The 27,004-nt window shown below is 40.8% G+C and overlaps 2 protein-coding genes across 2 annotated transcripts in view; both read left to right on the forward strand.

The window, feature by feature from the left end:
- The first annotated feature begins 1,018 nt into the window (after positions 1-1,018).
- Positions 1,019-10,077, forward strand: LOC308103919 (phospholipase ABHD3-like). The gene is made up of 9 exons (XM_080454128.1): positions 1,019-1,414; positions 3,074-3,234; positions 3,427-3,609; positions 3,819-3,864; positions 4,541-4,653; positions 4,897-5,070; positions 5,507-5,555; positions 5,649-5,814; positions 6,903-10,077. Exons 1-9 carry the CDS (start codon positions 1,295-1,297, stop codon positions 7,106-7,108), a joined length of 1,218 nt encoding a protein of 405 aa, XP_080310254.1. The 5' UTR covers positions 1,019-1,294; the 3' UTR covers positions 7,109-10,077.
- Positions 10,078-15,740: 5,663 nt separating this feature from the next.
- Positions 15,741-27,004, forward strand: part of prkg3 (protein kinase cGMP-dependent 3) — a 16,529-nt gene continuing 5,265 nt past the window's right edge. The window contains exons 1-18 of the mRNA XM_080453345.1: positions 15,741-15,831; positions 16,376-16,438; positions 16,743-16,869; positions 17,397-17,563; positions 17,804-17,917; positions 18,508-18,613; positions 19,061-19,124; positions 19,341-19,418; positions 20,081-20,169; positions 20,978-21,043; positions 21,290-21,337; positions 21,443-21,484; positions 21,580-21,691; positions 21,939-22,075; positions 22,445-22,534; positions 22,654-22,795; positions 24,079-24,242; positions 26,998-27,004. The exon at positions 26,998-27,004 is cut by the window's right edge and continues 110 nt beyond it. Coding sequence (XP_080309471.1) covers positions 15,744-15,831; positions 16,376-16,438; positions 16,743-16,869; positions 17,397-17,563; positions 17,804-17,917; positions 18,508-18,613; positions 19,061-19,124; positions 19,341-19,418; positions 20,081-20,169; positions 20,978-21,043; positions 21,290-21,337; positions 21,443-21,484; positions 21,580-21,691; positions 21,939-22,075; positions 22,445-22,534; positions 22,654-22,795; positions 24,079-24,242; positions 26,998-27,004 — 1,704 coding nt within the window. The 5' untranslated portion in view covers positions 15,741-15,743. The remainder of the gene's footprint in view (positions 15,832-16,375; positions 16,439-16,742; positions 16,870-17,396; positions 17,564-17,803; positions 17,918-18,507; positions 18,614-19,060; positions 19,125-19,340; positions 19,419-20,080; positions 20,170-20,977; positions 21,044-21,289; positions 21,338-21,442; positions 21,485-21,579; positions 21,692-21,938; positions 22,076-22,444; positions 22,535-22,653; positions 22,796-24,078; positions 24,243-26,997) is intronic.

Here is a 27,004-nt window from a genome sequence, read left to right on the forward strand (position 1 = left end):
TGCTACTCATCGAAACAAAGGCTGTTTTGTGTTGCTGAAAAACTATTCTCCACGGTGGGTTACATCTCAGCACACCACCTTCTCTGTATAATACACTTTTTGTGCAGAAAATAAAATATGTATTGCAGGTGAGTATTAAATTACTCACCTGCGCCCTCTACAGATCTGGTCAATATAAATAACCATTGATCATTAGGCCTACCATTGATCATAAACGAACAGTTTATCTAACCTATCATGCGTCATATTTACTATTTCTAAGTAGCCTATAACATAATGAATAATAGATGATCATGGTGAGATATTTGAGAAACAAATCTGTACTAAACAGCCGTGTGTTAGAGACCAGTAAAATAAAATCAGTGTGGTGACTTGAGGTCTCAAGTTGATCTGGCGACCATGTCTGTTTTGTTTTTTTAATGGCTGGTTGTATACTGTATGAGTTGTTAACGGTACGCAATTGTTGTGAGAAGAATGGCTCACTGGTGTAAGCACCTGTCTGGTGAATTTATGCTGACATTGGGAGTGGTTCGAATCCCCGAGGGGATAAACAATTATTTATTTATTTATGTATTCATTGATGCGTTTATTTCCACGCTTTAAATGGGCTGAATAGATATTGTACCTTACACACAATGACTCCAATGGCGAATAGTAGCATTTATAAAACGTTTAAATCTATTGTTAGAGAGACTGACACAGGAAAGAGTCTTCCTGTTTCTCAACAACAACAAAACCAACGGAGAGCCAGCGCCCAACGCAACGTGAGTGTTCGTCTGTCTGACGTTTCTTCATCCAAACAAGAATCAGATCGGTATGTTTTGACATTGTGATATGAAAACAAAAAACAACAGGCATTGACGAGGACAGCTACGTGTTCTTTCACCGTGGACAACATCTGCTGTTACTAGGACAACAGTAGACGCGGTCTCAACTTGATCTGGTCTCGTCTTAATCTTTGTCACTTGTTTTGTTTGTTTTGTTTTGTTGGGCAGATCAGAGGCTTAGAAGAGTCGAAGAGAATCACATCTTTAACGTTGCCTAATATCAAGGCAGGTTTGCGGACATTGTGTTATTTGTTCTCCTTACCGTCCGACATGTGGTGTCAATGGGCTACCGTTAGCTCATACACCGGAACCGGCACTGTGTTGTAACATTATAGTAAACATTACATTATTCATGTCTTTGTGGAGTCTCCTGTGACACCGTCCTACTCAATAATTACTGAGTAACTCTATCTGGTCAGTGAGCCACTGCCAGGTATAGTGCTGAACTGAACTGAACTTCACTCGTCATGTTTTTATCTCACTCGGATCTGTGGAGAATATGCTTGGAATGTATTTCCAGACCTTACACTGTGGTCATCGGCTCCGTCACCGCCGCACTGTACTGCCTGTGGGGCCGCAAGGGTCAGGTCAGTCCCCGGGTGGATGGACACCACTACCATGGCTTCATAGTTCTCCTTCTCAACTATCCCCGTGTCTCTGTGATGGCTAGCACTTTACTCCTATAACTCATGTTTGCTTTTTCCTCAGTAAAATCCTCATTGTTATTTATTTATTGAGTATTTACTGGTTCCCAGTGGAGGGCAAATAACTTTTCTGTAGCCTTGGAATCAAGACTATCATAGATGTATTTTATCGACTTACATTTGCATATCTATGATATACGAAAGTAAAAGTGAGACTAAATAAAATACATCTATATCTAGTCTTGATCCAAGGCTAACTTTTCAACATTCATCTAGCAGATGGCTGCACAGATGGCTCAGATGAGCGACTGTGCACTCTCCAAAGAGATGCATTTAACAATGAAGGTTTTACTATGTATGGTTGGAAACTAGCCATGGTTCACATGACGCTTGTATACAAGCGTCATGGTGCCGAGTCCCCCTGGTCTAAAGTTGTGTTTTTTCACATTGCCATCTCTCACATAAACGTTCAGATTTCAAATGTAAAGTGCTTACCACCGAGCCACGGATGTTACAAGGCGATGCGGACCGCGATGAGTACTCGTATCTCCCGTATTGTTAAATAAAAAGCATTTAAAACCCATCGCCGGCCATTTTCTCCAAATTGTCTCCGATACTTTCAACCATGCGACACTAATGGTTGGGAGGTGTATTGCACTCTGATACACTACAAAACCAAAATTTTAAAAAAAAGAAAATGGCCGGCGATGGGATTAAAATGCTTTTTATTGAACAATACGGGAGATACGGGTACTCATCGCGGTCCGCATCGCCTAGTAACATCCGTGGCTCGGTGGTAAGCACTTTATATTTGAAATCGGAACGTTTATGTTTATGTGAGAGATGGCAATGTGAAAAAAATCGAACACAACTTTAGACCAGGGGGACTCGGCACCATGACTGTCATGGTATGACAGTCATGTTTCAGGGCTAGGTTGGAAACTAGCTTTGGTGATTCCAATATAAATGAGCACATTTTATTTTGTCTTAAAAGAAAAAATCTAATTTCAAATCTTGCCTCAACATTTAAAAAAATAATGTCCACTGATGGATACAGCAACTACTAGTTTAGAAGGCTACATTAACCTTTGAAGCTAGCTCTGGTCCATAGCGTTAGGAGCTATGGACCAGAGCTACTATGAATCTACAGCCTCAGTCTGTGTTTGTATGTTGGCGCACACACTTTACTCGTCCCCTTTGTACCCTTTCATGTTTGTCCCTGTTGTAACAGTGTTTTTGCTTGTCACATTACTGAGCTGAGCTTACTGCCATTATAATCTGCCTCGCTCCTGTTGTAGGCTTTATTCACACGCACGCACAGTCGCACACGCACATGCACTCACACACACACACACACACACACACACACACACACACACACACACACACACACACACACACACACACACACACACACACACACACACACACACACACACACACACACACACACACACACACACACACACACACACACACACACACACACACACACACACACACACCCCATATTGTTGAGGATCCATGTTTCTCTGACAGGTAATTGTATAGTCACCAGTCACCACACCACATTCCAACTTCTCCTTCTCGTGTCTCTTCTAGTCCCCTGTCCTGGTGTGTGGTGATGGTTTCCGTGCGTTCCTGCAAAAGTACTGCCCTGTTGTGGCTGAACACTTCCGCCCCACTCCCTGGTGCTGGGGAGGCCGGTTACAAACCCTGGTCCGCGTTGTCATCAAGTCCAGTCCCTCTGTTACCTATCGAAAGTAAGACTTATCCTATAGTACAAGATCTTCCCATCCTAAACATTCCTTTCTCCATCTCGCATAATCATCTCCTTTGTCCACCATCCTTCTGCTCCTTCAGTACTAATATATTTTCTTTATATATGTCAAAAAATGACATTTGCCTTTGTCTGTCTTATGCTTTCTCTCGTTCTCTCCTCTCCCACTGTCCAGTGAGCTGATACGCACATCTGACGGTGGTCAGATCTCTCTAGACTGGGTGGACAACGGTACCAGCGTATCCTATCCAGAATCGTCGACTCGCCCCATCGTGCTCATCCTCCCAGGCCTAACGGGCAACAGTCGTCAGACTTATGTGCTCCACGCTGTCCAGCAAGCTACGAAACGAGGCTACAGGTGAGGTCAGACAGACCATAAGCTATAATTCATTAAAAAAACATTGTAATCTTTATCTCAGCAGTAGAAATGTTGGTGCTCCTGTGGGAGACCCAGGTTAGAATCCTGGGTAAGACATCAAATCTGATAGTTTGTAGCTTTAAATGACGAGGAAATATGGTATCGATCTGCTATGCCTGATGTGATTCTTTCTGTGTTGTTTTCTACAGATGTGTGGTATTCAACAACAGAGGCTTTGGAGGGGAGGAACTGCTGGTAAGTAGGGTAATGCCTGGTACGCAATGTAGAACCAGCTGCATTTTCTGTACTAAACCGTTATCTAACTAGTCAACTAGGAATCTCGGGGTGGGTTATTTCAGGATTACCTTATTACTTTTCACCATGATTCCAACATCTACTGTGAGGTCTGTTGTTTTGGTACCCAATGTCTAGCACACCAGAATATAATGAGATAATCAGCGCAAAAGTAAACAAACAAAGAATATGGAGAACAAGCAGCTACTTTCCCCTACTGTCCTTGTACTGATAAAAAGACACACCCCCAAAAGACTGACCACATTTGTTAGAATGAGTTGACTGTCAAACGGTTTGATTTTTGAAAATGAAACGGGTTTGAAAATTAAACTGGTTTGAGTTAGTCAACAGTTTTTGCAGTTACTGACTGAGTCATTGGGGGGTGTCAGCACTGAACGACTGCGATACCAGGTGCAGCTGGGCTTTGCCTATAATGCACTGTGAATTGATATGTAAGTGAAGGCTGAGACCGAAAATGTTCTGGAAAGTCGCGTAGGAGTCAATAATTATTATAGATTCTACTTTCCTTCAAGAAAATGATTTCACACTACAGTATAGAAACTCAAGACAGCCGTAATCCTTCTGTCCACCTCCATTAGACCCCCTTCACCTTCTGTGTTCTGTCCACCTCCTTTAGACCCCCCTCACCTTCTGTGCAGCTGACACTTCAGATCTAGAGAGTGTGGTTCTTCATGTCAAGGAACTGTTCCCAGAAGCACCTCTGTTTGGTGCGGGTGTATCGTTGGGAGGGTGAGTTGTGTTACGCAAAGTATTGGTGCCATGTGCCATTTTTGTGTTACATTTTCATCTCTCATTTTGTCCATTAGCCACACTAACCCTGGCATCCCTTTTTGGGAATTTTGTTCTTCCAAATGTTTCTAAAATGACAAAAATGAAATGACATCGGTGGTTAAGTTCTTTCTAGTGCTTCACCTTTGCGATCCGTGTTTCTCACATTCACTCACCGCCGTTTCCTTGTCATGTTCTCCTCAGCATGCTGCTGCTGAACTATCTGGCCCGTAAGGGCAGCGACTCTGGCCTGGTGGCAGGCCTCACCATGTCTGTCAGCTGGAACGCACTGCAGTCAGCAGCTTCCCTGGAAGAACCCATCAACAGGCTGCTATTTAACCGACACCTCACTGGCAACCTGTGTCGTGCCATTAACAGGTCAGGTGGTTTGCTGTGTGTGATATTTGGATGTGGGTTAACAACACTGACACAAAAATAGAATATTATCACCCTAGACTCTTTTCAAGAAATATTCTATATGCCTATATGGTGAGGTGAGAGGGATCCAAAGCTCCAAGTGGCAGGGGAAAGGCTAGGGTAATGTTTTGTTGTGTTTTTAACGTCCTCATTTACTTAAACCATTTGATTATCTTGTATCCTTGTTGTTATGTTTACTATGAAGTCCTGTACATGTTTGTATATTTGTCTGTATTTATGTAAAAGAAAAAGAAGCATATGTACTGTATATTTTTCCCTGTGTAAGAACACCCTACCCTATATGCTGAATAAAAAAACAATGATAAAAAAAACTTAAAACGTAAATGTGAAAAAAACAACACAGACAAATTATGGAATTATGCATAATTTCTCTCAGGCACAGGAAGATCCTGGAGAAGGTGGTGGACATTGATTATGTGATGAAGGTATGGTCTGTTCCTCATTTCACATTCCTGCTTTGGTATTGTTTTTTAGAATTGTTTTTCTTAATCCTTGCCTAACCTGTCGCTCCTTCCAAGGCACGTACTATCCGTGAGTTTGACGAACGCTACACCTCTGGGATGTTTGGTTACAAATCTTGTTTGGACTACTACCATGACGCCAGCCCGGACTATAAGCTCCCCCGGACGGCAGTGCCTATCCTGTGCCTCAATGCTGCTGATGATCCGTTCTCCCCCAAACATGGTGAGTAGTCAACGGGAGAACAGGTCTTTAACCATTAAGACCTGAGCCAATTATAAACATTTCTTCTAAAGCAGTTTTCTGAAAAACGTATGTTGCTATCAATGGTGCTCAACAAACTTCAAGGACCCCCAAAAGGTATTTGGCCGCGGACCCCCCATCTCAAACTATTTAGTTCCAGGGACCCCCAGAAGCAAAGACTTTGAGTTTAAAATGTTCGCTTTAAAAAATATCTATATTCAAAGATTTGTGCAAATTTTCACGATTTAAAAAGAATTGCAGATCTACAAGCTCATAGCGCGGCACGAAGTATATCTTTCGAATAGCCAAAGTATAAATGTATATACTTTGGCTATATAATATAATGGTTGATTAAAATATAGCTAAAATCTAAAATGACACAGATGCTTTCCCGGTCTTCATCTTTTGGATATTTCAAGTTAAAGCTACTGCTTTTGCAGTCAGGTGAGTGGATTCTGTTGCAATTCAAGAGAAGTTGCTCTGACATCTACACATTAAGTTTTCATTATTACATGAATTGTCTGTTTTAGTGCTTTAAGGCTGCAACTATGAATTCGGTGACTTTTGATTAATCGAAGCGTTGATTCATTGAGAAGTGTGTTTTTATTATAATATTTTAATATATCAACAAATCGCTGTGAAAAATCTGTGATTGATAAAAATAAAAATCTACCAAATCAATTCGTCTCATTGACCACTTAAGCCCTGTTTTGTACTTCATTGTACAATGGTGTTGCACAAAAATAGCCAATTTTATCTACAAGCTCACAACAACAGCTTGTAGATCGGCTATTTTTGAAAATGTTGGAACATTTTTGGGGAAAAAAATAAGATTTCGATTATCGATTACTTGATTTAAATCAATTACATCAATTAGTTCAATTAGCTGTTGAACCACTAGAGTGCTTAATATTGTAGTCCTGTAATGGTGGAACACGCTACATCAGAATCTTTGCTTTCTGTCATATTCTTTTGTTCTCCCTCCTTTTCTGCTCTCCTTTTCTTTTTTTTTTTTCTCCTTTACTTCACCTTGTTTAACAACTTCTCTCCCTCTCATTTTCTCGGTTTAGCTTTTCCTGTGGCTTCAGCCAAGCGCCTGCCCAACGTTGCCCTATTGGTGACCGCTCATGGTGGACACATAGGCTTTCTGGAGGGCCTTTTCCCACGCGGTGAGGGCTACATGGAGCGCCTTTTCGGACAGTTCATCCAGGCTGTCTTTGAACACCCTGGGGACCTGAAGCGTGCGTGCAGCATCAAGGACGAGCCGGTGGGCTGACAAATACTTACCTCAGTCACCCTGATTATACAGTCAGGGCTGAACCATTCCACACTTGAATGAACTGTGAACGATGGAAAAAGTGGAGAAGCTGGAGAGACGTCATACGGGTAAAACATGAGGGTTATTATTACAACATGTAGTGGTGATTCCCCAAACAGAAGCACTGACTTAGTGCCCCAAAAATGATTTACTGCTTGTTTTGTATCCTCGGATACATTTTTATGTCAATTTGTACAGAAATGGAAGCCGCTGTCATTCCTGCCATGATTTTTGTTCCTAGCGCACCCCTGTACAAACATAATTGACACAATTAATGATCAATATCCTTTATCATAGCCTTTTCCTCCATTGCTCTGTGCCTTCTCATCCATGCGCACAACGTCAAAAGGATGTCATTGCATGCAACACACAAACAATGATGGAGGGAGGTAGGACCATGACTTCTGGTAGAGATTTGCACTCCACTGAGTGCCCTTTTTAGAGTAATATTTTATACTACGTGCTATGCTACCATTAAATATCTATATTTTGTCAACTTGAGCCATTTCAATCAAAAGCCTTTTTCCCCACACATTTTGGCAGTCTTTGGCAGTCTTTGATATCTAAATATCAACTTGACTAAATGTAGAATTCCATTTTTAAAAAATAATTGAGATTTTTTTCTTAATTTGATTACACTACCTATATTAGTTTTTCTATCCACTGGACATTGCAGTGTTATCAGTGTTAATGTGGAAAATAACGCACAATTTCTATCTAAGAATTTAATCTAAGAATACTATTCATGCCTCTCCGGAGAACTTGAAATGTGTTCGGTTCTCAATAAGTGTTTTTACTGAATTAAGATCCTTTCAGTTTTGTAATTATTTTATTTGCACATCATTATTTTGAAGAATTATTTATTAGGAGTTGCATTATACAGTATATTGAATATTCTAATATCTATTGCTGTAAAGGTCTATTCTAGAACATAATCGTCTCTCTCGGGTGGAAACCTCACATCTCCAAAACGTACCTTTTTTAGGATTAAAATTCAAAAGTAGCAAAAGTAGCAGATCTACAAGCTCAAAACATGTCGCTTTTTGAGCTTGTAGATCTGCTACTTTTGATGCTTTTGTGTGGCGCTGTAGTATGAACAAGCAGGGCATAAATTTACGGGGGAAAATTTAAAAAAATATGGAGATAAGAGGTTTCTGCCTGACAGCAATGATATACAGTATCTGGTATGTAATGAATGTAGTTACTCTTATCACCATCAACCATAAAACTGCTCAGGCCTCAACAATAGTAAATTGATTCGTCATGCCACACCTTTGATACAACTTCCAAGGTACAGTACTGTAAATTAATCATGCACATGACTATTAGCACTTGATATCAAAGTTGTTTTTTAAATTTGTTTAGCAAGGAGGGTTTTAATTATCGTACATTATCTATTACAATGCGGTTGAATTGGGGGTTAAATCCCTGCAGCATACTTGCGTCATGTCCCGGGGTTTTACTTGTACATCATGGCCAGGGGATGTACTGGTAAATCAAGCCACTGAAATAGGCTCCTGGTCCATGGGCCACATGGCTTGGGAATAGGGGTGTGCCGTTACACTAATTTCACGAAACGATACGATACGATATTGGGCTCACAACTTCGATACGATTTCGATACGCACTTTTTTATTATAAAAATATATGGGGGAGAAAAAAAGCAAATGCAAACAAATAATTCTGTTTTTGCATTATTCAGACATGCAAACTTGTAGCTTTTCAGCTACAATAGCCGTTTTGAATCCAAATAGGGCAATAGTGTGACACCTGACCCGAAAAAAAATAACATGTCACCCTTTTCACCTCGGGGCTGTTTGCATGCCTGATTATTATTATTGTAAAAAAATAATAATAATCAAAACGATATTTTTTTCCCTCCAAAACGATACATATCGTCACGAAAACGTATCGCGATATATCGCGGGACGATATATCGGCACACCCCTACTTGGGAACCATTGGTCCCTAAGGCTACCTAGTACTTACTTATCTATAAGACATTAACATTCAAAGACAATTTTATGGCATTGTTAATGGCAGCCTTTGCAGTATAAGTAATCAATTACAAGCTCTGATATTATTATTACAAGCTCTGATAAGTAAATGATCAAAGTATTTACTGGGCCCCACAGTTCTCAAAATTAATGAAGGCATTTTCAGCATAATTCTCTTCACCGCTGACCCAAGGATGGTCCAATAGCCAAATTGAAGCAGTTCTAAAATTTTCCAGAGTGAACAATTGCCTAAATGGATGACAGTCTCACTAGCTACAGTCACACAATCCATGTACATTACCTACTGCCTTTCTCAGAGCTTGGTGACTTTCTGCAAAGACCGTTTGTTTTTATGGCTCTGTATCGCTGGTGGTACCTTCCTACGCCATCCCCAGGCATATTATTGTCAATGACCTCATGTGCTATTACTGGCGGATAGTTATTTTACTGTAGCTGCAGCAGATTGCCCCAGACTTTGTGAGTGGAAGTTGTATCAATGATGGTGAGCCTATTGATATGGCTAATTATGGGAAGATGGTTTGATGTGACCCTGAGTTTGCTTCAGGATTCTTCTGCTTCTCTCAAAAAAATGTCTCGTTATTTGTGAACCAGGGCTTTGTATAGAAAAATATTAAATCGCCTTCTTCACGTTAACTGCTATTGCTATATTTAAATAACCATTAATAATAGAATGAACTGACATTCAACTCTGTAACTGAAGAAATGTACATTTACTGATATGTACTATTTGAAATACAAATGTTTTTACGTCCTCTGCACCAGCTATAACAACAATGAAAATGTTATAAAAAAAAATCGACTTTGGCACCTTTTCTACTTTGAGTAAAGACCATCATGTAAAGACCATCATGTATTATGCACTCTTGTATTTGTCTGCACATGTACCTATAATTTAATGCATTAATTACATTTGTATTCCATAATAAATCTTATAAATGAAACAAAAAACGTAAACTGGCAGTTTTTAGTTTTTATTGTTTGCCTCAGTAACGGTGAGTGGAGGGCTGTGCTAAGGATAAACTTGCTCATTTATTCAACCTGGGTCTCTTGTTGTGATCAGTCTTAATTGTGTCAATGGATACACAAAATCATCTTGGCATCTTTGTTTTGACAGTTATATAGCATGTCCTGTTGTTGGGCTGAGTGGAAACAATGTAATAACCCAGACACTACCTGTCGCAAGCTCCACTCTTAACTCCACAGCTCTAACGCTTTTATCTCCAAACGGTGGGTCGTTGATGTCTTTAGGGATTGATTAACCAGACCGTGTATCAATAATTAACTGAGAACAATAAAGTTCCTCACCCTCTTGCCACAATGGTAGCCCTTCAGCCTCATTTAGATTCTTGTAATGACGGATCTGGAAAACCTCCAATGTCATTTATTTGATGTGGAAAACTAGAGCCTGCACGTGGAAGTGGAAGCATTTTCCAGCTGTTGTCTTCCACCTACACATGATCTTGTTAGCTGTCATCCTTGCCTTCTGGCAGTCAGCCGGCATAAAAATTCCCTTTGATTTAGAAGCCATTTTTAGAACGTCCATGTATGATGTGCAGAACAAAGATGTTGGGTAACTAAAAAAAACTTGAATATAATTTAGAATGCACATTTGAATGAATTCCAAAGCAAAACATTTTTTTTTGTCTGCAAATAAAATATCTGGAAACTATACAAAACCATAACTTTCAGTCAGACATACACACATAATTAGACACTGATGAGGTGAACATACTGTATCATTACACCCTTAACTTCTCTCTGTCATTCCCCTCGTCTTTCTTTACCTGGCGTGATTGGAGGAGCCTGGAGGGGGGGGGGGTGACTGGTTAATGATCCAACACTGGTACTGCTGAAAAGATTGACAGATAAAGAGAGAGAGAGAGAGAGAGAGAGAATAAAGGGACAGATGAATACTTGTACCAGTGTGCAGTGGTATTATTAAGTAATGCTCGTGAGTCGTGACACAGAGCAGGCTGTGGCAGTATTTTTGTGTCTAGATGGGTGTGTCCATTCTGTATGTGGCCAAGCAGATCACAGATCCCGCAGCACAAAGGGCCAAGAAGGCGCCATACATTTAATTCATACTACTGAACGTGGATCTCTTGAGTGGCTTGGGGGGGATCCTTCTCCCTTGAAGGTCCATGTGGACTCAGTAATTTGGGATCAGCACACCACCCACAGGTGAGAGTGACACTGATTATTTCTTTACATTAGGTACTGAAACATTGTCTGACACTGAATTCTTTAAGTGTCAGGGGAGCAGCATTGTTTGAAGGTTTGGTTTTAGCTAATTTTGTATGGTGGCATGATATGTACAGTTTGACCTCCCCCTTTCAGCATCCCGAAAAAGAAACTAAGTAAAATGAAAGTACTCATACTCAGTTCCACATCTTGATCTGCAACAACTCCTGTGTAGTTCAGAAACACCAACTATTTTAATGTTGACCACATGATCCCCAGCATCCCTATTGTGGGCATGTCATAATAGACAAACATTATGCAAAAATAGCAGATCTTAAAGCTCGCAATGAGCTGGCAGACTATCCTGAGCTGGCAGATATTACAGAGGCCACTGCACATGAAGGGTGTTCACCACAGGCTATTAATAACCACTTCATTAATTATGTAATACTTCATCAAAATATTTTGGGTTGAGAATGATTTAGGCTTATTTTGTCAATGTGACAGATACTTCATTAAAGATGAAAATTTACACTAATACTGTGCAACGGGAAACAAATGATATATTCCTCCCTAAACAAAATGTGTGAAATGTGAGTGCCAGAAACAGGAGCTTTACTCTGTTAAATAGTTAATTAGTTAATTTAACTCTGAGACTTGTACAAATGGAACCAAATGTGTCCACCATTTGAACACATTTATACACTTTCTCAGTAAAATTAACACCATTTTATATTGTTGTTTAACCAGGGGGTTAAGTGGAAATCATTAAAGTGGTTGACCCTCTCTGGCATCTGAGTATCTGTTTCTATGGCTGCGTGTTCCTCGAGAGGTTAATTGCATGTGTCGGGATATGCATGCCCTTGTGTGTACTGTATGTGCATTACTGCATTTGCATGTCTGCATGTGTGTGAACCAAGGTCGAAAGCAGCCAGAGGGAAATCTGACCCGTTTGTATTGTTGTTGCAACATGTCAACCTACATTCAGACAAACGTCTTAGCTTCATGGCCAGTGTTGGGCAAGTTACTTAGGGAGAGTAATAGTACTATTTACTTATTAGTAATATTACATTACTTATTACTTAAGAGTAACTAGTTACATTACAAGTAGTATTACTGTATTACTTTAGCTACCTAATAATTTTGTGAGAGGGCACATGCTTAAAGGGATATTTCACTTTCAACCATGTTTGGGGTCATTTTAATGTCTAATCTGGCCTTTTTTTAGCACCCCAGACAGTTTTTAAGTTGCTTGATTCAGTATTTAGATATTTGATATTCATTTTATCTGACACACCCCCTTCCTACACAAACCCATTGTAACTTCAAACTCCATTTTAACCATGTTGGATTTATTGAAAACGCCCGTCCTTGGTTCTGGTGACCGGTATTGGCCTTCTAATGCATGAGGAAACTGTGTTTTTTCCATTACTTTTTCCATTTATTTAAAAAAAAGAAAAAGAAAAAAAATCAAACAAATATCTAAATACTGAATCAAGCAACTTAAAAACTGTCAGAGGTGCTCACAAAAGCCTCTGACACAAAATGTTAAAATGACACTGACCAAACACGTTTGAAAGTGAAATATCCCTTTAAAAAGATGATCTATTTAAGAGATCTACAAGCTAAAAATGTATCACTTTGCAACATGTTGATAGCTTGTAGATGTGTTCTTTTTTTCATAAGTGACTTAACATCATGTTTGATATAATATATCTCAATCAAAAACAAAATACGTTCATTGTTACTTAGTAACTCAAAGTTACTTGGATTAATAACTACTAAATATTATTACAGTTTAGGCAATTGCAATAATATACTCTGGTTGATGGCTAATATTAGTAAATAGTTACTGCCCAACACAGTTCAGATTATTAACCACTTTCAACCTGGCATCCTTGGGCATGCAATTATAGGTGAAATCTATTTAAAAAAATTCAAAAATAGCAGCTCTACAACCTTGTAGATCAGCTGTTTTAGCTATTCCTCTTACAACCAAGTATAACCTAGGGGGCTCAGGTGGTTAAGTCATCTTGGCAATACAAAAGCATTTCATTCTATTTGTGGCATCGCAACATTATGGCCTCCCTTATCACAGTTATACTGTGTTTTAACTGTTTATGTTTGTATGTGAATTGACACATGGTCCTTCATACAACAGAACTCATTTCATGAACCTATACGTCATCATCATGCACCTGCTCATAAATATCCATGGTTGCTTTTCAAGTATTTATAATCTTCAGTCGCAAAATAAGGATGCTCTATTAAAGATTACATTTTTAAATAGATATTTTTTTCCCCGTAACCTTTAAAGTACAGGGTTTTCATCCATCTGTATGATATGTACTGTATATCCAGATCCATAATTGAGGCACCTGTCCCTTTAACCACTTAGGCGGTTAGGTGGTTAAAGGGCCATAAAAAACTATAACCACCACAAAAAAAAAAAAAACATAACATAACCACCGCCATATTTTATACTTCATAGTAGGATGTTCATGTGTGGCAAAAATAGCAGATCTACAATGTGTCAGGATTGTCCGGAGTTGTAGATTTGCTATTTTTGGTAGTTTTTGACACTTGGGGGTCCCTATTTTCACCAAAATAGGGACGCCGGGTTAAAAGAGGTTAACAATGGAACATACGCCAATCTTCCATGATAGCCTCTCTCAGTTTGATGTTCCTTTTGCTCCAGTGGCTTTATGGTCAGCTTTAACACCAAGTCTAATCTCTCACATGTCCAATGTTCAGGGTGAGACGATGGTAATTGTGGTCACGTGATCAAGGCTAAACCCTGGCCTGGGTTTGCTCAACCACTTAAACCCTATACTTGGTTAACGGGCCTACCCCAGGGCTCTACACTAGTACCTTTTCTGTTTTCGCCCTACACTAAACATCCTCGCTGAAAATACCCGATCTGCAAGCTCACAACACGTAGATCTGCTAATCTCTGCCGAAGTTTTCCATAGAATACGGATGCTGGAGTTTAAAGTGGTTAAAGCGGAATGTGTGCTCTGTTAATTGGTGGTCTGACCTGTGTTTGCACTGACGTGTGGTGTGTCAACAGAGGCATAAACCTCTTTCCATTGACTACAAAATGAGAATGGCGAAGTTTCCCCGCAATCCCGGCTACTGCAAACAGATCAATGGAAACATCATTTGGACGGGTGTTTTCGCTGTGCGCGAGCACATGCATGCTTATTAGGCTATGTGTGAGTTTGGCTTATCAAAGCTGTGCACTCGTAGGTGCATTTCACCTTACACACAAGTTTAGGAGTTTGTGTTGTACTTTGAATTTGTTTCCCAGCCTTTTCAATGCAAAAACAATGGAGTTCCACATGGTGTGCATTGTTTGTGATGCATCAATTGCATCAAAAACTGCCAAAAGTGGAAACACTTATATGACCAAGATTTCATGCATAACTAAAAATGCATACACAGACACTCTCTCTCTCTGTCTGTCTCTCTATCACTATCTCTCTCTATCACTATCTCTCTCTATCACTACCTCTCTCTGTCTGTCTGTCTGTCTGTCTGTCTGTCTGTCTCTCTCTGTGTGTGTGTGTGTGTGTGTGTGTGTGTGTGTGTGTGTGTGTGTGTGTGTGTGTGTGTGTGTGTGTGTGTGTGTGTGTGTGTGTGTGTGTGTGTGTGTGTGTGTGTGTGTGTGTGTGTGTGTGTGTGTGTGTGTGTGTGTGTGTGTCTCTCTCTCTGCCTCTCTCACACAAGAGAGAGAGTGTGTGTGTGCGTGAGAGAGAGAGAGAGAGAGAGAGAGAGAGAGAGAGAGAGAGAGAGAGAGAGAGAGAGAGAGAGAGAGAGAGAGAGAGAGAGAGAGAGAGCAGACTAAAACCACACACATTACTGTTGGTCTTAATGCTGGTTTTGTATTATTTTGAGAGCCTGACAGGTGTCTGATGCCAATGTCTGTTCTATATCCGGTAAAAACTACCAGCAGTCAGAGTGCCCCCTGTTGACAGTTCATCATTAGTGTGCATTATTCAGCAGAGCTCCTGCTGGGTGCAGTGAGAATAGAGTTCACAGTCTGCCGAAAGAAGGTGAGATGCTGATGACACCTGGGAGAAACAGTCAGGGTAGTTATTTGTATTTCATAATTTTACACTTTGCGTCTATTTGTGACTATGGTGTTGTCTCTGTGTTTCTTTCTGTCTGCTGTGTGCAGACCTGTATGTTGACGTGTTCTCTTTGTGTGAGCATCCAAGTGCACATTTTGCTGAATCTTAGCTCATTCTTTTACCTGCCCGTCCTGGATTGGATTGCCTGTCTCTACTCTCTATCCACTTCATCATGGGTGTCCCCCTCCTGTATGTTGGACACCTACAACAACACCTCCTAATTAAACCCTTGTGTTTTAATGAAAATTGTACCCAGCAGTCATGGAGAAACAACTGGAGGAGCTGAGGCAGCAGCTGGACAAACAATTACAGATCAACCAGGAGCTGCAGACTCACAACACAGACCTGGGTGAGTACAAACTTAACTACGGACATATGTGTCCTTTGTTATTCTCAACGTTTTACTCCATGTCAGTGACAATGGAAGCATAATGTTGATCATAAACGGCATATACTCTGATACCATAGGAGCGATTTATTTAATTATTATCAGCTCATTAAAGTGTAATCAGAGGTTGTTGACACTCAAGAACCTTTCTTATTCTTTCATGTTGTGGATTAAGTCTCATTACTGTAATCCACTACACTAGTCTCATCATATAGCCTACTGTAGGCTATACATCTTTTCTTTTCTTTTTTACACCACTAACACATATTAGGCTACATGTATACGACAACTGTGTATATGTATTTCTATGTAATAAAACATTGGGCATACTTATTTAACTTTTCCATAATGTTGACTGATCAGGTGGATCCAAGTGAACCATAATTGATTCAAATCTATTAATTCCTTAACAATTCAGATGTGTCAGAGACAATGAGGCGTCAATCATGCAAAGGCAGTGCATCTCAGCACTAATAATGTAAAGTGTTATGTTTTTTCCTTGCAGAGAAAAGACTCCAGGAAAAAGAAAAGCTCTTGCAGGAGCTACATAGTCATTATCATGACCTAGGTAAGGGCACCCACACGCACGCACGCACGCACGCACGCACGCACGCACGCACGCACGCACGCACGCACGCACGCACGCACGCACGCACGCACGCACGCACGCACGCACGCACGCACGCACGCGCAAACACACACACACACACACACACACACGCACACGCACACGCACACACACACACACACACACACACACACACACACACACACACACACACACACACACACAGTGCTTCAGACATATTGTATCTGACACATCAGAAACTTGTTAAGCATCCATTCTGTCTCCCTGGTTTTGTTCACTTCAGAGTTCCCTTCCCAGAGTGGTAATGAAATTGAGCCAGTGGTCAGGAAGAGTCGTGCAGCTGTCATGGCTTCAGAACCAATCCCTGAAAACCTGGAAATCATAAGAAACAAAGTCAAGAAATCTGCCAGGTTAGTGGTCAGCGCACCGGATCTAATATCCACTGCAGTGCAGTGTGATGTCATGTTTTGAAATCATACAGTATTGTTTTACACAGATGATCAGTCAACACGAATCAGCCTATAATACAGAATTATACAGAACAAACCACTTAAATATAGTACACCAGACTGACAGTACACAGATGTTCTCACGTTTGATTATGCAGCGCTTCTCATGACTAACACTGTCGAGTGACAGACAACTTTTTCCACCAGCTGACTACGGCGTCAAATCCTCAGTGTTAATGTAAGCACATGAACCCTAGCGCACCTATTCTGTGGTAATTTTTTTTGCAAAAATAGCAGATTTACAAGCTCTCAAAGCACCATATTGTGAGCTTGTAGATCTGTAGATCTATATTTTTGGCAAAGAGATCTGGTGCAGAAGGAAAAAGTAGGGGGCCAAGTATAGACTCCTGAGGAATCCCGAAGCCACCTGAGATTTTCCAAAGATATGACATCTACACATTTGAACTTCCGTTTCCTTCAATCGCCAGTGAGACAAGTCTGATCGTCAAGGCTATCCAGAAGAATGACTTCCTTAGTCGCCTTGATGAGGAACAGACGGCCATGATGGTGGATCTTTTGGTGGCCAGTGACTTCAGACCTGGGAACGAGGTCATTAAAGAGGGCTCCGAAGGGGACAGTATGTACATAGTAGCAGGTAAGGATAAACCTGTGTGTGTGTGTGTGTGTGTGTGTGTGTGTGTGTGGGGGGGGGGGGGGCGCAGCTAGGGACTGACCTAGCTGCCCACACTCGGTCTAGCCGGACACAAATAAATAATGTGCAATCTGTCACTGTAAAAGGACGTATACAGTACAGTAGTAGTTATATATGTACAGTCGATATATGTATAATGTATGTGCCATGTGTACATTCCTGTGCAACATGTCTCTCTCCTAGCTGGTGAACTCGTTGTGACCCAGGCAGGGCGTGAACTCAGAGCCCTCAATGGGGGTGATGTATTCGGGGAGCTGGCCATCTTGTACAATTGCAAACGCACAGCCACAGTTAAAGGTAAAGCTCTGTTATGATATTCTAGATATGTATGGAAGTCATAATGACACACGTTATCTCTATAAAGCAGGCAGTAATTGCAAGCTGCACTCAGCAGACAGCATTTATTGCTCCACAGGAACAATCCATGTGCAATATTCTTTGTAAATAATTCACTTGACCACTTTCAGCCTATAGCATCCTTATTTTGGGTGTGTCATTATAGGCTTGCACATTCTGCATCACACGTTGTGTCACAATGCTATTTTGATAAAATAGCATTGTGAAACCAGGGCGTAAGTGGTTAAATCAAGATACACCACCTTGATGTCATCTTTTATAACTCTCTGCGTCAAAGCCATTCAGTGTGACTTCATTGTCAGGTGACTCTCTGTCTGTCTGTCTGTCTGTCTGTCTGTCTGTCTGTCTGTCTGTCTGTCTGTCTGTCTGTCTGTCTGTCTGTCTGTCTGTCTGTCTGTCTGTCTGTCTGTCTGTCTGTCTGTCTGTCTGTCTGTCTGTCTGTCTGTCTGTCTGTCTGTCTGTCTGTCTGTCTGTCTGTCTGTCTGTCTCTCCCTTTCTCCCTCTCTCTGTCTCTGTCTCTAATGTTACAGCAAAGACACTGGTGCGTCTGTGGTGCATGGAGAGACAGACCTACAGGACCATCATGACCAACAAGTCCAAGAAAAAACGCGAGCAGCTCATGGGCTTTTTGAAGACGTGAGTACTGTATATAGGTTGTGGACTTGAATATGTACATACAGTATATTCATATAACCACTTAAACCCTCTACTTAGTAGAATGGACTCGGCAACTGCACTTGGGTCACTTTTTTTTTGTCTACACCAAATCTCGTAGCCATAAAAATATACGATCTACAAACTCACAACGCGCTGTGTTGCAAAGCACTGCGTGGTGAGCTTGTAGATGGGCTATTTATAGCTAATGTTCTCCCTAGAATGTGGATGTTGGGGTTCAAGTGGTTAAACCGGCAAAAGAACACCATCAACCGTGCAAGGATTGAAAGCAACAGCATCTCTATGCTGGCTGCTCTGAGGCAGCATCTTTTAGAGATGTGTCAAGTATTTATGTTGTTCTTTTGTAGCGGTAGAGGACATATTCTATAGTGACAAACCACATAAAGTAACCACCAAGTGTCGTTTCAGCTCTCGCACCCTGAAAGACCTTAATGATGTCCAGTTGTCTAAGATCATTGACTCCATGGAAGAGGTGATACATGCTGTCTTGTACAAAACTGTTGTTTGGCTTTGTTCAGGGACCAGGAAACAGTGCACTTTAAAAATATGATATGATGTGTAAAGTTTTTACTCTCTTTCTCTGTTAACTCCAAAAGTAAGATTTGTTTTTTAAAGACTAAATAGATAACTTTGTGTCATGTGTTATTTTCTGTCAAGGTGCTGATCAATTGAGTCTGTTCTTTCCTAGGTGAAGTTCCAGAATAAGGATGTGATAGTTCGAGAGGGAGATGAAGGGAGCACATTCTACATCATCCTGAAAGGAGAGGTACAGTAAAGCAGATGATATGCTTCTAAACTCCCCCAATAATAAGTTATTTTGTATATGGTTAAGTTAATCAAACTAAACAATGCAATCGATTATAGAAAAATTATCAATAAACGATTTACGAAACAAATTAATTGATTAATGATCAATCTCTGTAATTGCCACGTCAAAAATAGTGAAAATAGGCTATACCAGGGTTTCTCAAAGTGTGTGCCGTGGCACCCCAGGGTGCCGCGACGCAAGTCCAGGGGTCCCACAGAATACTTTGATAATATTTACATACCATAATATTACATAAATGTAAGGTGTTATAAAGTAACAATTTAATTCAGGGGTGCCGTGGATGAAAAAGTTGTGTACAGGCCAGGGGTGACCTGAGCCAAACATGTTTGAGAACCACTGATATATACACTCACATCCACCGTGATGCATTGTGAGCTTGCAGATCTCAGATTTTCACTAGAAAGAAAATAATTGGTAGTGGCAGCCCTAGTTTAGTTTACACAAGATCAAGTAGTCTATTTGTAATACCTACATGTAGGACGCACAATGTGCTCTCTATCTCATATACTTTCTTTGTGTCTTTCTTTGTTTCTGTCTCTCAATCTACCTGCGTGCCTGCGTGCGTGCGTGCGTGCGTGCGTTCATGTGTGTGCCCTCAGGTACTGGTGACTAAGAATGTCAACGGCCACCAGAAACAGATTCGGCGGATGGGAAAAGGGGAGCATTTCGGGGAACAAGCCCTCATACGGTAACCCTGGCAACGCTTGTTGCCTGATGCAATCGGTGGCGTCATGGTGCAACACAGTGTTTGTTTTTACTGTATCTTCTTTGGCTGCTGCCATCTTAATAATATAATATGAATTCCAAGAATTCGGTCCCCACTTCTTTTTTTTCTTGTCACAGTATATTTGCACATACGTGAAATTTGTCCTTCGCATTTAGCCAGCCTATAACTATATATTAGGAGCAGGGAGCGCTATTAGTACATCGCTCAGTGTCTTGCTCTGGGACACTTCGACACATAGACTGGGGCTGGGATACGAACCGGGAACCTTCTGTTTCCTAGGCGACCTCTCTACCCACTCAGCTCTTATATAATGGCATCTTTACAGTACACCTAAATGGCCAGAGAAAATGTATTATTGAGTAATTATTGCGTAAAGGTTTCAAAGAGCAGTGAATTTAGCAGTGTACTGTAGCACAGTGGTTTTCAAACTTTTCCATGTCAAGGACCCCCAAATGAATATGCAGATCCCCATCTGAAAGTATTATGTACCAGGGACCCCCATACAAAATTTGTGTTAAAATGTGTTAAATAAATGTTATTTCAAATGATTCACACATGTCACATCCTAGCACTACAACATTCTTTTGTCATTTCTGACACTGAAAACGACTTTTGGTTGGTGATATTTCACTCGGTGCACATCATGGAAACAACTGCCAATTATAAGGCTTGAGTTTCCATACTGACACCAGGTCATCTACTGTATAATGAATACTATGGCCTACTACCGTTTCCCAGCTGCTATGACATGCCTGTTTGCCATTTGCAGGGAGGTCCTGAGAACTGCCACCTGCACTGCTGATGGCCCTGTTACCTGCTTCTCCATTGACAAGGAGTGAGTTCTGGTCCCCCATTAAAAACCCAAGTTTGAATGTCACAATTCTGTGCTGTTGACATTCTGTGACCCTGTAACAAATAACCTTCAACAAAAAATCCTTGCCATGAGTCTCTGCTTTCATGTAGCCTTGCTCTTCACAACAAATAATATAATTGAGTTAAATTACGTAACACTCGGATCTTACTGTGTAGAGATAATTGTATTGGCTTTAGCTGATCATGCCTTCTCTGTTCTACCTTTCAGGGTATTTGAAGAGACCATTCCTGTTGAACACCTGGAGCTGTTTGATGAGTAAGTAATGCAAGCCACTGTCTCACTTCCTATCTATTACACACTCCATTACATTATTCTCTCTTTATGTGAGTCATCTGACTGTCATCTGTCTTTCATTACCAGCTCCAAAGTGCTACAGGAGGTGGTCGCTCCAGAAAAGCCAAGGTGAGGTTGAATGATGAAAAATACACAATTTTGTGGGGATTAGTTTTTAATAGCGAAAATAGCAGTATAAAACTTTTTCTCTCTCGACCTCCCAGTCCCGGCTCCACTATGACGCTTAAGGAACTTCTTCCAGTTTTATACCAAGAGGGACGCTATCAAGGAGAACCTGTCACCCTTGGTGTGGGCGGTTTTGGCCGTGTTGAGCTGGTGAGGATGTGTTTGTTTGCGTGGGTATCACTCATTTATTTTTGCAGTGTGACACAACGGTTAAATAAATTGTCCAAAGTGGCCAGACATGACAATCACAGAAGAGGTCATCAAAGTGCTAATACAAGAGTTTTTAACCCTTTTTGGCAGTTTGACAGACGATTGGCTTCAGCTCAGATAGTTTGTGACTAACAATGTTTAGCTATTATGTAATTATGATCATCTCATGTCATTGATTTTTACCAAGGTGACCTCGGCGCAGCATGGTAAATACTATGCCATGAAACGGGTCAGTAAGAAACACATTGTTGCCAAGAGACAAGAGGAGCATGTGCTGTTTGAGAAGATGATACTCAAAGCCATTCAGTGTGACTTCATTGTCAGGTGACTATGCATTTGAAACTCACAAGACACTCTGCCATTGCGGCGGGGGGGAGGGGGTTCACGTAGGAACTGCTTGGAAGATGGGGAGAATGGGGGCCGTTTGGAGTTACGGGGGGGCTTTCAGGTGGGAACGGGCCAGTCATAGCAATTAAAGAAAAAGGGAAACAAGAGCAAAAGACAGAAGGCTATGTGAGTGAGTTTAAGTGTGTGCATGAGGGGGTAGGTGTGTGACAATATTCTTGAAAAAAATAGAAAATAAAAAAAAATTCATAAATCCATTATTATGTCATGCTGGATCAAAGAAAAACACAGAAATGTGGCATTATCCAAAATACGTCTTTCTCTGATATCTTGCTTATCTCTGCCTAGGCTTCATGCTGCCTTCAAAGACACACGTTACATCTACATGATCATGGAGTTCTGTGGCGGAGGGGAGATCTGGACCAAACTCAAAGAAGTGTGAGAAGTCACAGGCCCGCCGAGGGGCAAACATTACTCGTCAAAGTGTGCCTTGAATTGCGTCTCTTCTGGCTGACAATCTTTTAACCGTTTTCTAACCTGATCTCTCTACTTGCCAGAGGGCGTTTTGATGAACCCGTTGCTGTGTTTTGCACTGCCTGCGTGGTGGAGGCCTACGCTTACCTCCATAAGAAGCGCATCATGTACAGAGACCTGAAACCTGAGAACCTGATGATGGATGCAAGGGGCTATGTCAAACTGGTGAGTCCAACTGTGTGTGTGTGTGTGTGTGTGTGTGTGTGTGTGTGTGTGTGTGTGTGTGTGTGTGTGTGTGTGTGTGTGTGTGTGTGTGTGTGTGTGTGTGCGCGCGCGTGCGTGCGTGCGTGCGTGTATGTGTGTGCGTGCGTGCATGTGCGCGTTGGTGAGTCTAAAGGCTAATTTATGCTTCATCATACAACCATGCAGTGTTGTATGGTGCTATTTGTGGAAGTGGGGGACCACACCTCAATACATAATTATAAAATTGTGCTCATGTATGTTTTCATACATTTGAACACAAAATATTTGTATTATATAATACATATTGTATTATATGTTTAATAATTTAACCACTCCCTTGGCTTTTCATTGGACAGAGCATATACACATAGTCATAAATCATATTGACTATTATGACAGTGAAGCATCTGTAAACTGGTAGGCTACTTTGAAAGCATACTGTACTGTCAAATTCATTTTATGTTCAAATCTCACAGATTTGCAGGTACTATTGGTTGTTCAAAAGTGATGGCTAGGAGTCTTTTTTGTTTGTTTCATAACCCTAATGACATTAAAGGTAGTTCATTTTCAAAGCTGCCTGAGATTGTAAACCAGTAGCACATTGTGAAATGTGCTCACTGAATACCAGTGAGCTATTTTGTTCATGACCTGCTGAGGGCAATGTTAACCGTTCAGTTCACAGACAACTGGAGAGATAATGTATTTGTTTTATTCATTTTTTTCAAATAAGCAACTGAAGTCCACCAAACCCAAAATAATCTTTTTAGAATGCACTCCTCACCATTGCCGCTATAAACCTTTGTTGCTTGACAAATGTAACACATTTTCTACCGAAAATGACATAATGCATCTTGTTTCCAAGTACAAAATTGGTTTTGCTGAGCTTGAGTCAGTAGGCCTAAACATGAGTGAATGTGTGTACAGTGTCAACATCACATGATACATTACCTCCTTTTCTCAGAACTCAATCACTTTAGTGCATATGTGGTGCATACAGGAATTGGTTCTGGTTAAGGTGACACAATAAACACATCTGTGTGTGTGTGTGTGTGTGTGTGTGTGTGTGTGTGTGTGTGTGTGTGTGTGTGTGTGTGTGTGTGTGTGTGTGTGTGTGTGTGTGTGTGTGCGGTGTGTGCGCTGTGTGTGTGCTGTGTGTGTGTGTGTGTGTGTGTGTGTGTGTGTGTGTGTGTGTGTGTGTGTGTGTGTGTGTGTGTGTGTGTGTGTGTGTGTGTGTGTGTGTGTGTGTTATGTGTGTCCTGATGCAGGTGGACTTTGGTTTTGCCAAGGAGCTGGTGCGTGGTGAGAAAACCTACTCGTTTGTGGGAACTCCCGAGTACATCGCCCCAGAGATTATTCAGAACCACGGACATGACTTTGCAGTTGACTTCTGGTCCCTTGGTGTACTAGTCTTTGAGCTACTGGCGGGAAGGTAATAATAATCAAACGTCAACTTCATTGTCACTGTTATGATCCTAGGATGTTCTAGGTCAAGGGTTCCCAAACTTTTCATCCCGCGACCCCAAAATAATCATATTTGAACTGGGGACCCACCACCCTGACAAGCACTTGGAATTGTAGGCGTTACATTTAGTTTGACTCGGTTCCACAGAAAATTAAAATTAAAATAGCCGAATTACAAGCTCACAACACCTCGCACTGCGAGGTGTTGTGAGCTTATAGATCGGCTATTTTCACAGTGTTTGCCTCTTTCTTACGTAGTATTTGGCCAATTTGGTATTAAAAAGGTCTTAAAGGTAATTAAATCACAACTTTAGAATTGTGCAGATACCCTGTATACACTTATACTGTATGTTGGTTTGTTTACTGTTGAGTGAGAAAACAATGTTGCACATTAAGCTAATCATCTGGGGACCCCCCAAAATAATTTGGGGACCCCCAGTGTGGGAACCATTGTTCTTGGTGAATGAATGAGTGAGTGTGTGAAGCTGTTTCTTAAAGGGCAAGACCACTTTGGTAGAGGTGTGGGTTGTGTAGTTACCTTGCCATGATGTAACTCCAAAGGTGGACAAGAAATCAAAAATAATTGCTCCATTGATTAGAAATTGCTAAGTCAAAATATGCTCCTCGTTGACTTACATTGTACGGTAAAACAGCTCTCAAAGTCACTCTTTTAGCACGTTAACGAACACAAACAAAGCTGATTCAGACAATATAGAACATCACCAAACCCAATACTGTTTTTTTTTATTTATAAAAATGTCAACTTCCTGCTGATATTACTATTTGAAGATCCGGATCCGCAGATCCAGTCCGGGTTTTCTTCTTAATAAAAATCGCAAAATCAAGTTAAAGGTAGGGTAAGTGATATTTTTGGGTTAAAACAAAAAGTATTTAGTTAAAAGGTTAAAGCACTATATTCTGATAGTAATCATTGCTATAAAGTGTTTGTTCAGTAACAGGAGTCTCCATGACTCTCCAGCTCTTTAATAAACAGAATATACATTTTCCGGTAGGTGTCAAAATCTCAGCCAATCAGGAGAAAGTACCAATTTTTAAGCATTTTTATAGTGTTCCAGTTCTAATTTTGCCTGCTCATTTCTTAGTGTCATCACTTCCAATTTCACTTGTTTAATCTATATCCTGATTGAGTTCTCTATCCTGATTGGATAAAATTGGAAATGAAACTGAAACTGAAACGAAAATGCATTTTCTGTTTTATAAAGAGCTGGAGAGACAAGGAGACTCCTTTTACTGAACAAACACTTTCTCTATAGCAATGAGTACTAGTACTCATTGCTATAGAAAATAGAGCTATTACTAGAAAATAGTACTAGTACTAGAAAATAGAGCTATTTAACACTTATTTTAACCAAAGAAAATCACTTACCCTACCTTTAACATTTTTATTAAAAAAACAAACAGTAGGCCTACTGGGTTTTAACTTTTGTGTAGCCCCTTTTGGAGCCTCTCCCTCCGCTACCGCTCCGAGATGAGGTCCCACACAGCTTGGTGCCTGTTGGACAAGCGTTTAAATCGCTTATTTAGTCAGCCTGTGGCCGGTCAACCCCCGATTGGAGCCAGGGCTGCCAACACTCCTGGATCCCGCATGAGTCTCCTGGTTTTTGACCACGTCTCCTGACAACTTTTTTATTGGATGATTGTACCCATTATTTTCCAATGCTAGTAACGCAAGTCTGATAAAAGTATCAAACTCAGAAAATTCACCAAAACACATCTACTCTGTTAAAAAAATATCGGGGGGAGGACCCCAGACCCCCGGCTAGCCACGCCCCCAACCAATCTCCTGGATTCTGACTGACAGTCCAATGTTGGCAGCCCTGATTGGAGCAACTGTAGGATATGTGATGACGTCCTATATTGTGTGAATCAACTTTGTTTTCGTTCGTTTATGTGCCAAAAGAGTGACTTTGAGAGCTGTTTTACCGTACAATGTAAGTCAATGAGGATTTTTTTAATCAATGGCGCAATTATTTTTTATTTCTTGTCCACCTGTGGAGTTACACATGGCAAGGTAACTACCCAAACCTCTACCAAAGTGGTCTTGCCCTTTAAGCTTTTTCATATGACATGCAGTGAGTGGCTGACTGATGCTCCTGTGCTCAATCAGTAACTCACTGCACCTGCACGCCACTGGTGACTGCTGTAATGAGGGTGAGAGGGAGCAGGTTAGGGCTATGGAGCACGAACACACACCAAAACAATGAACCCGTAACAGTCAACTGTGGGGTCAGTGGGAGGAGAGTAGGGAGAAAGAATCAAACAGTAAATTAGCATGTCAAAGAGAACATAAAACAAATCAAGATATCTACATATACACATAGCATAAGACCAGCAGATACAGTATGGTAGCCTACATAAGGTTAAGTATAAGGTGCAAAAGTGGTAACACATGATAGCAGCAGGTATGTGCATGATTGGACAATAATGTCCAATAATTGAGCCAGAGAGTATTTGTTTGGTCCAATAGAGGATATGAACTCCAGATTCTATTGATAATCATAATCAAGGCGCTCCTTGAAATGAACCAGTAGATGGCAGCATAACACTATGAACCATGGAACAGGTCAACAGTGCAGGATACAATAAATATTATGTACATCTTTACCACAGATAGTCATGTTTATGCTAAGGTGATACATATTTGCAGTGGTGTTCAAAAGGCTATAACATTTCAACACTTGTGTCTGTTTAAAACTTTACAGCCCTCCC

The sequence above is a fragment of the Gymnoscopelus braueri genome, assembly GCF_963280865.1.
Source record: "Gymnoscopelus braueri genome assembly, chromosome: 16".
Lineage (NCBI taxonomy): Eukaryota > Metazoa > Chordata > Actinopteri > Myctophiformes > Myctophidae > Gymnoscopelus > Gymnoscopelus braueri.

What these genes read in the sequence shown, in the direction of transcription:
- LOC308103919 (XM_080454128.1), top strand. Translation starts at nt 1,295, where the DNA reads ATGTTTTTATCTCACTCGGATCTGTGGAGAATATGCTTGGAATGTATT. An exon ending in TGTGGGGCCGCAAGGGTCAG is followed by an intron (nt 1,415 to 3,073) that starts GTCAGTCCCCGG and finishes TGTCTCTTCTAG; the next exon opens with TCCCCTGTCCTGGTGTGTGG. An exon ending in CTGTGTCGTGCCATTAACAG is followed by an intron (nt 5,071 to 5,506) that starts GTCAGGTGGTTT and finishes AATTTCTCTCAG; the next exon opens with GCACAGGAAGATCCTGGAGA.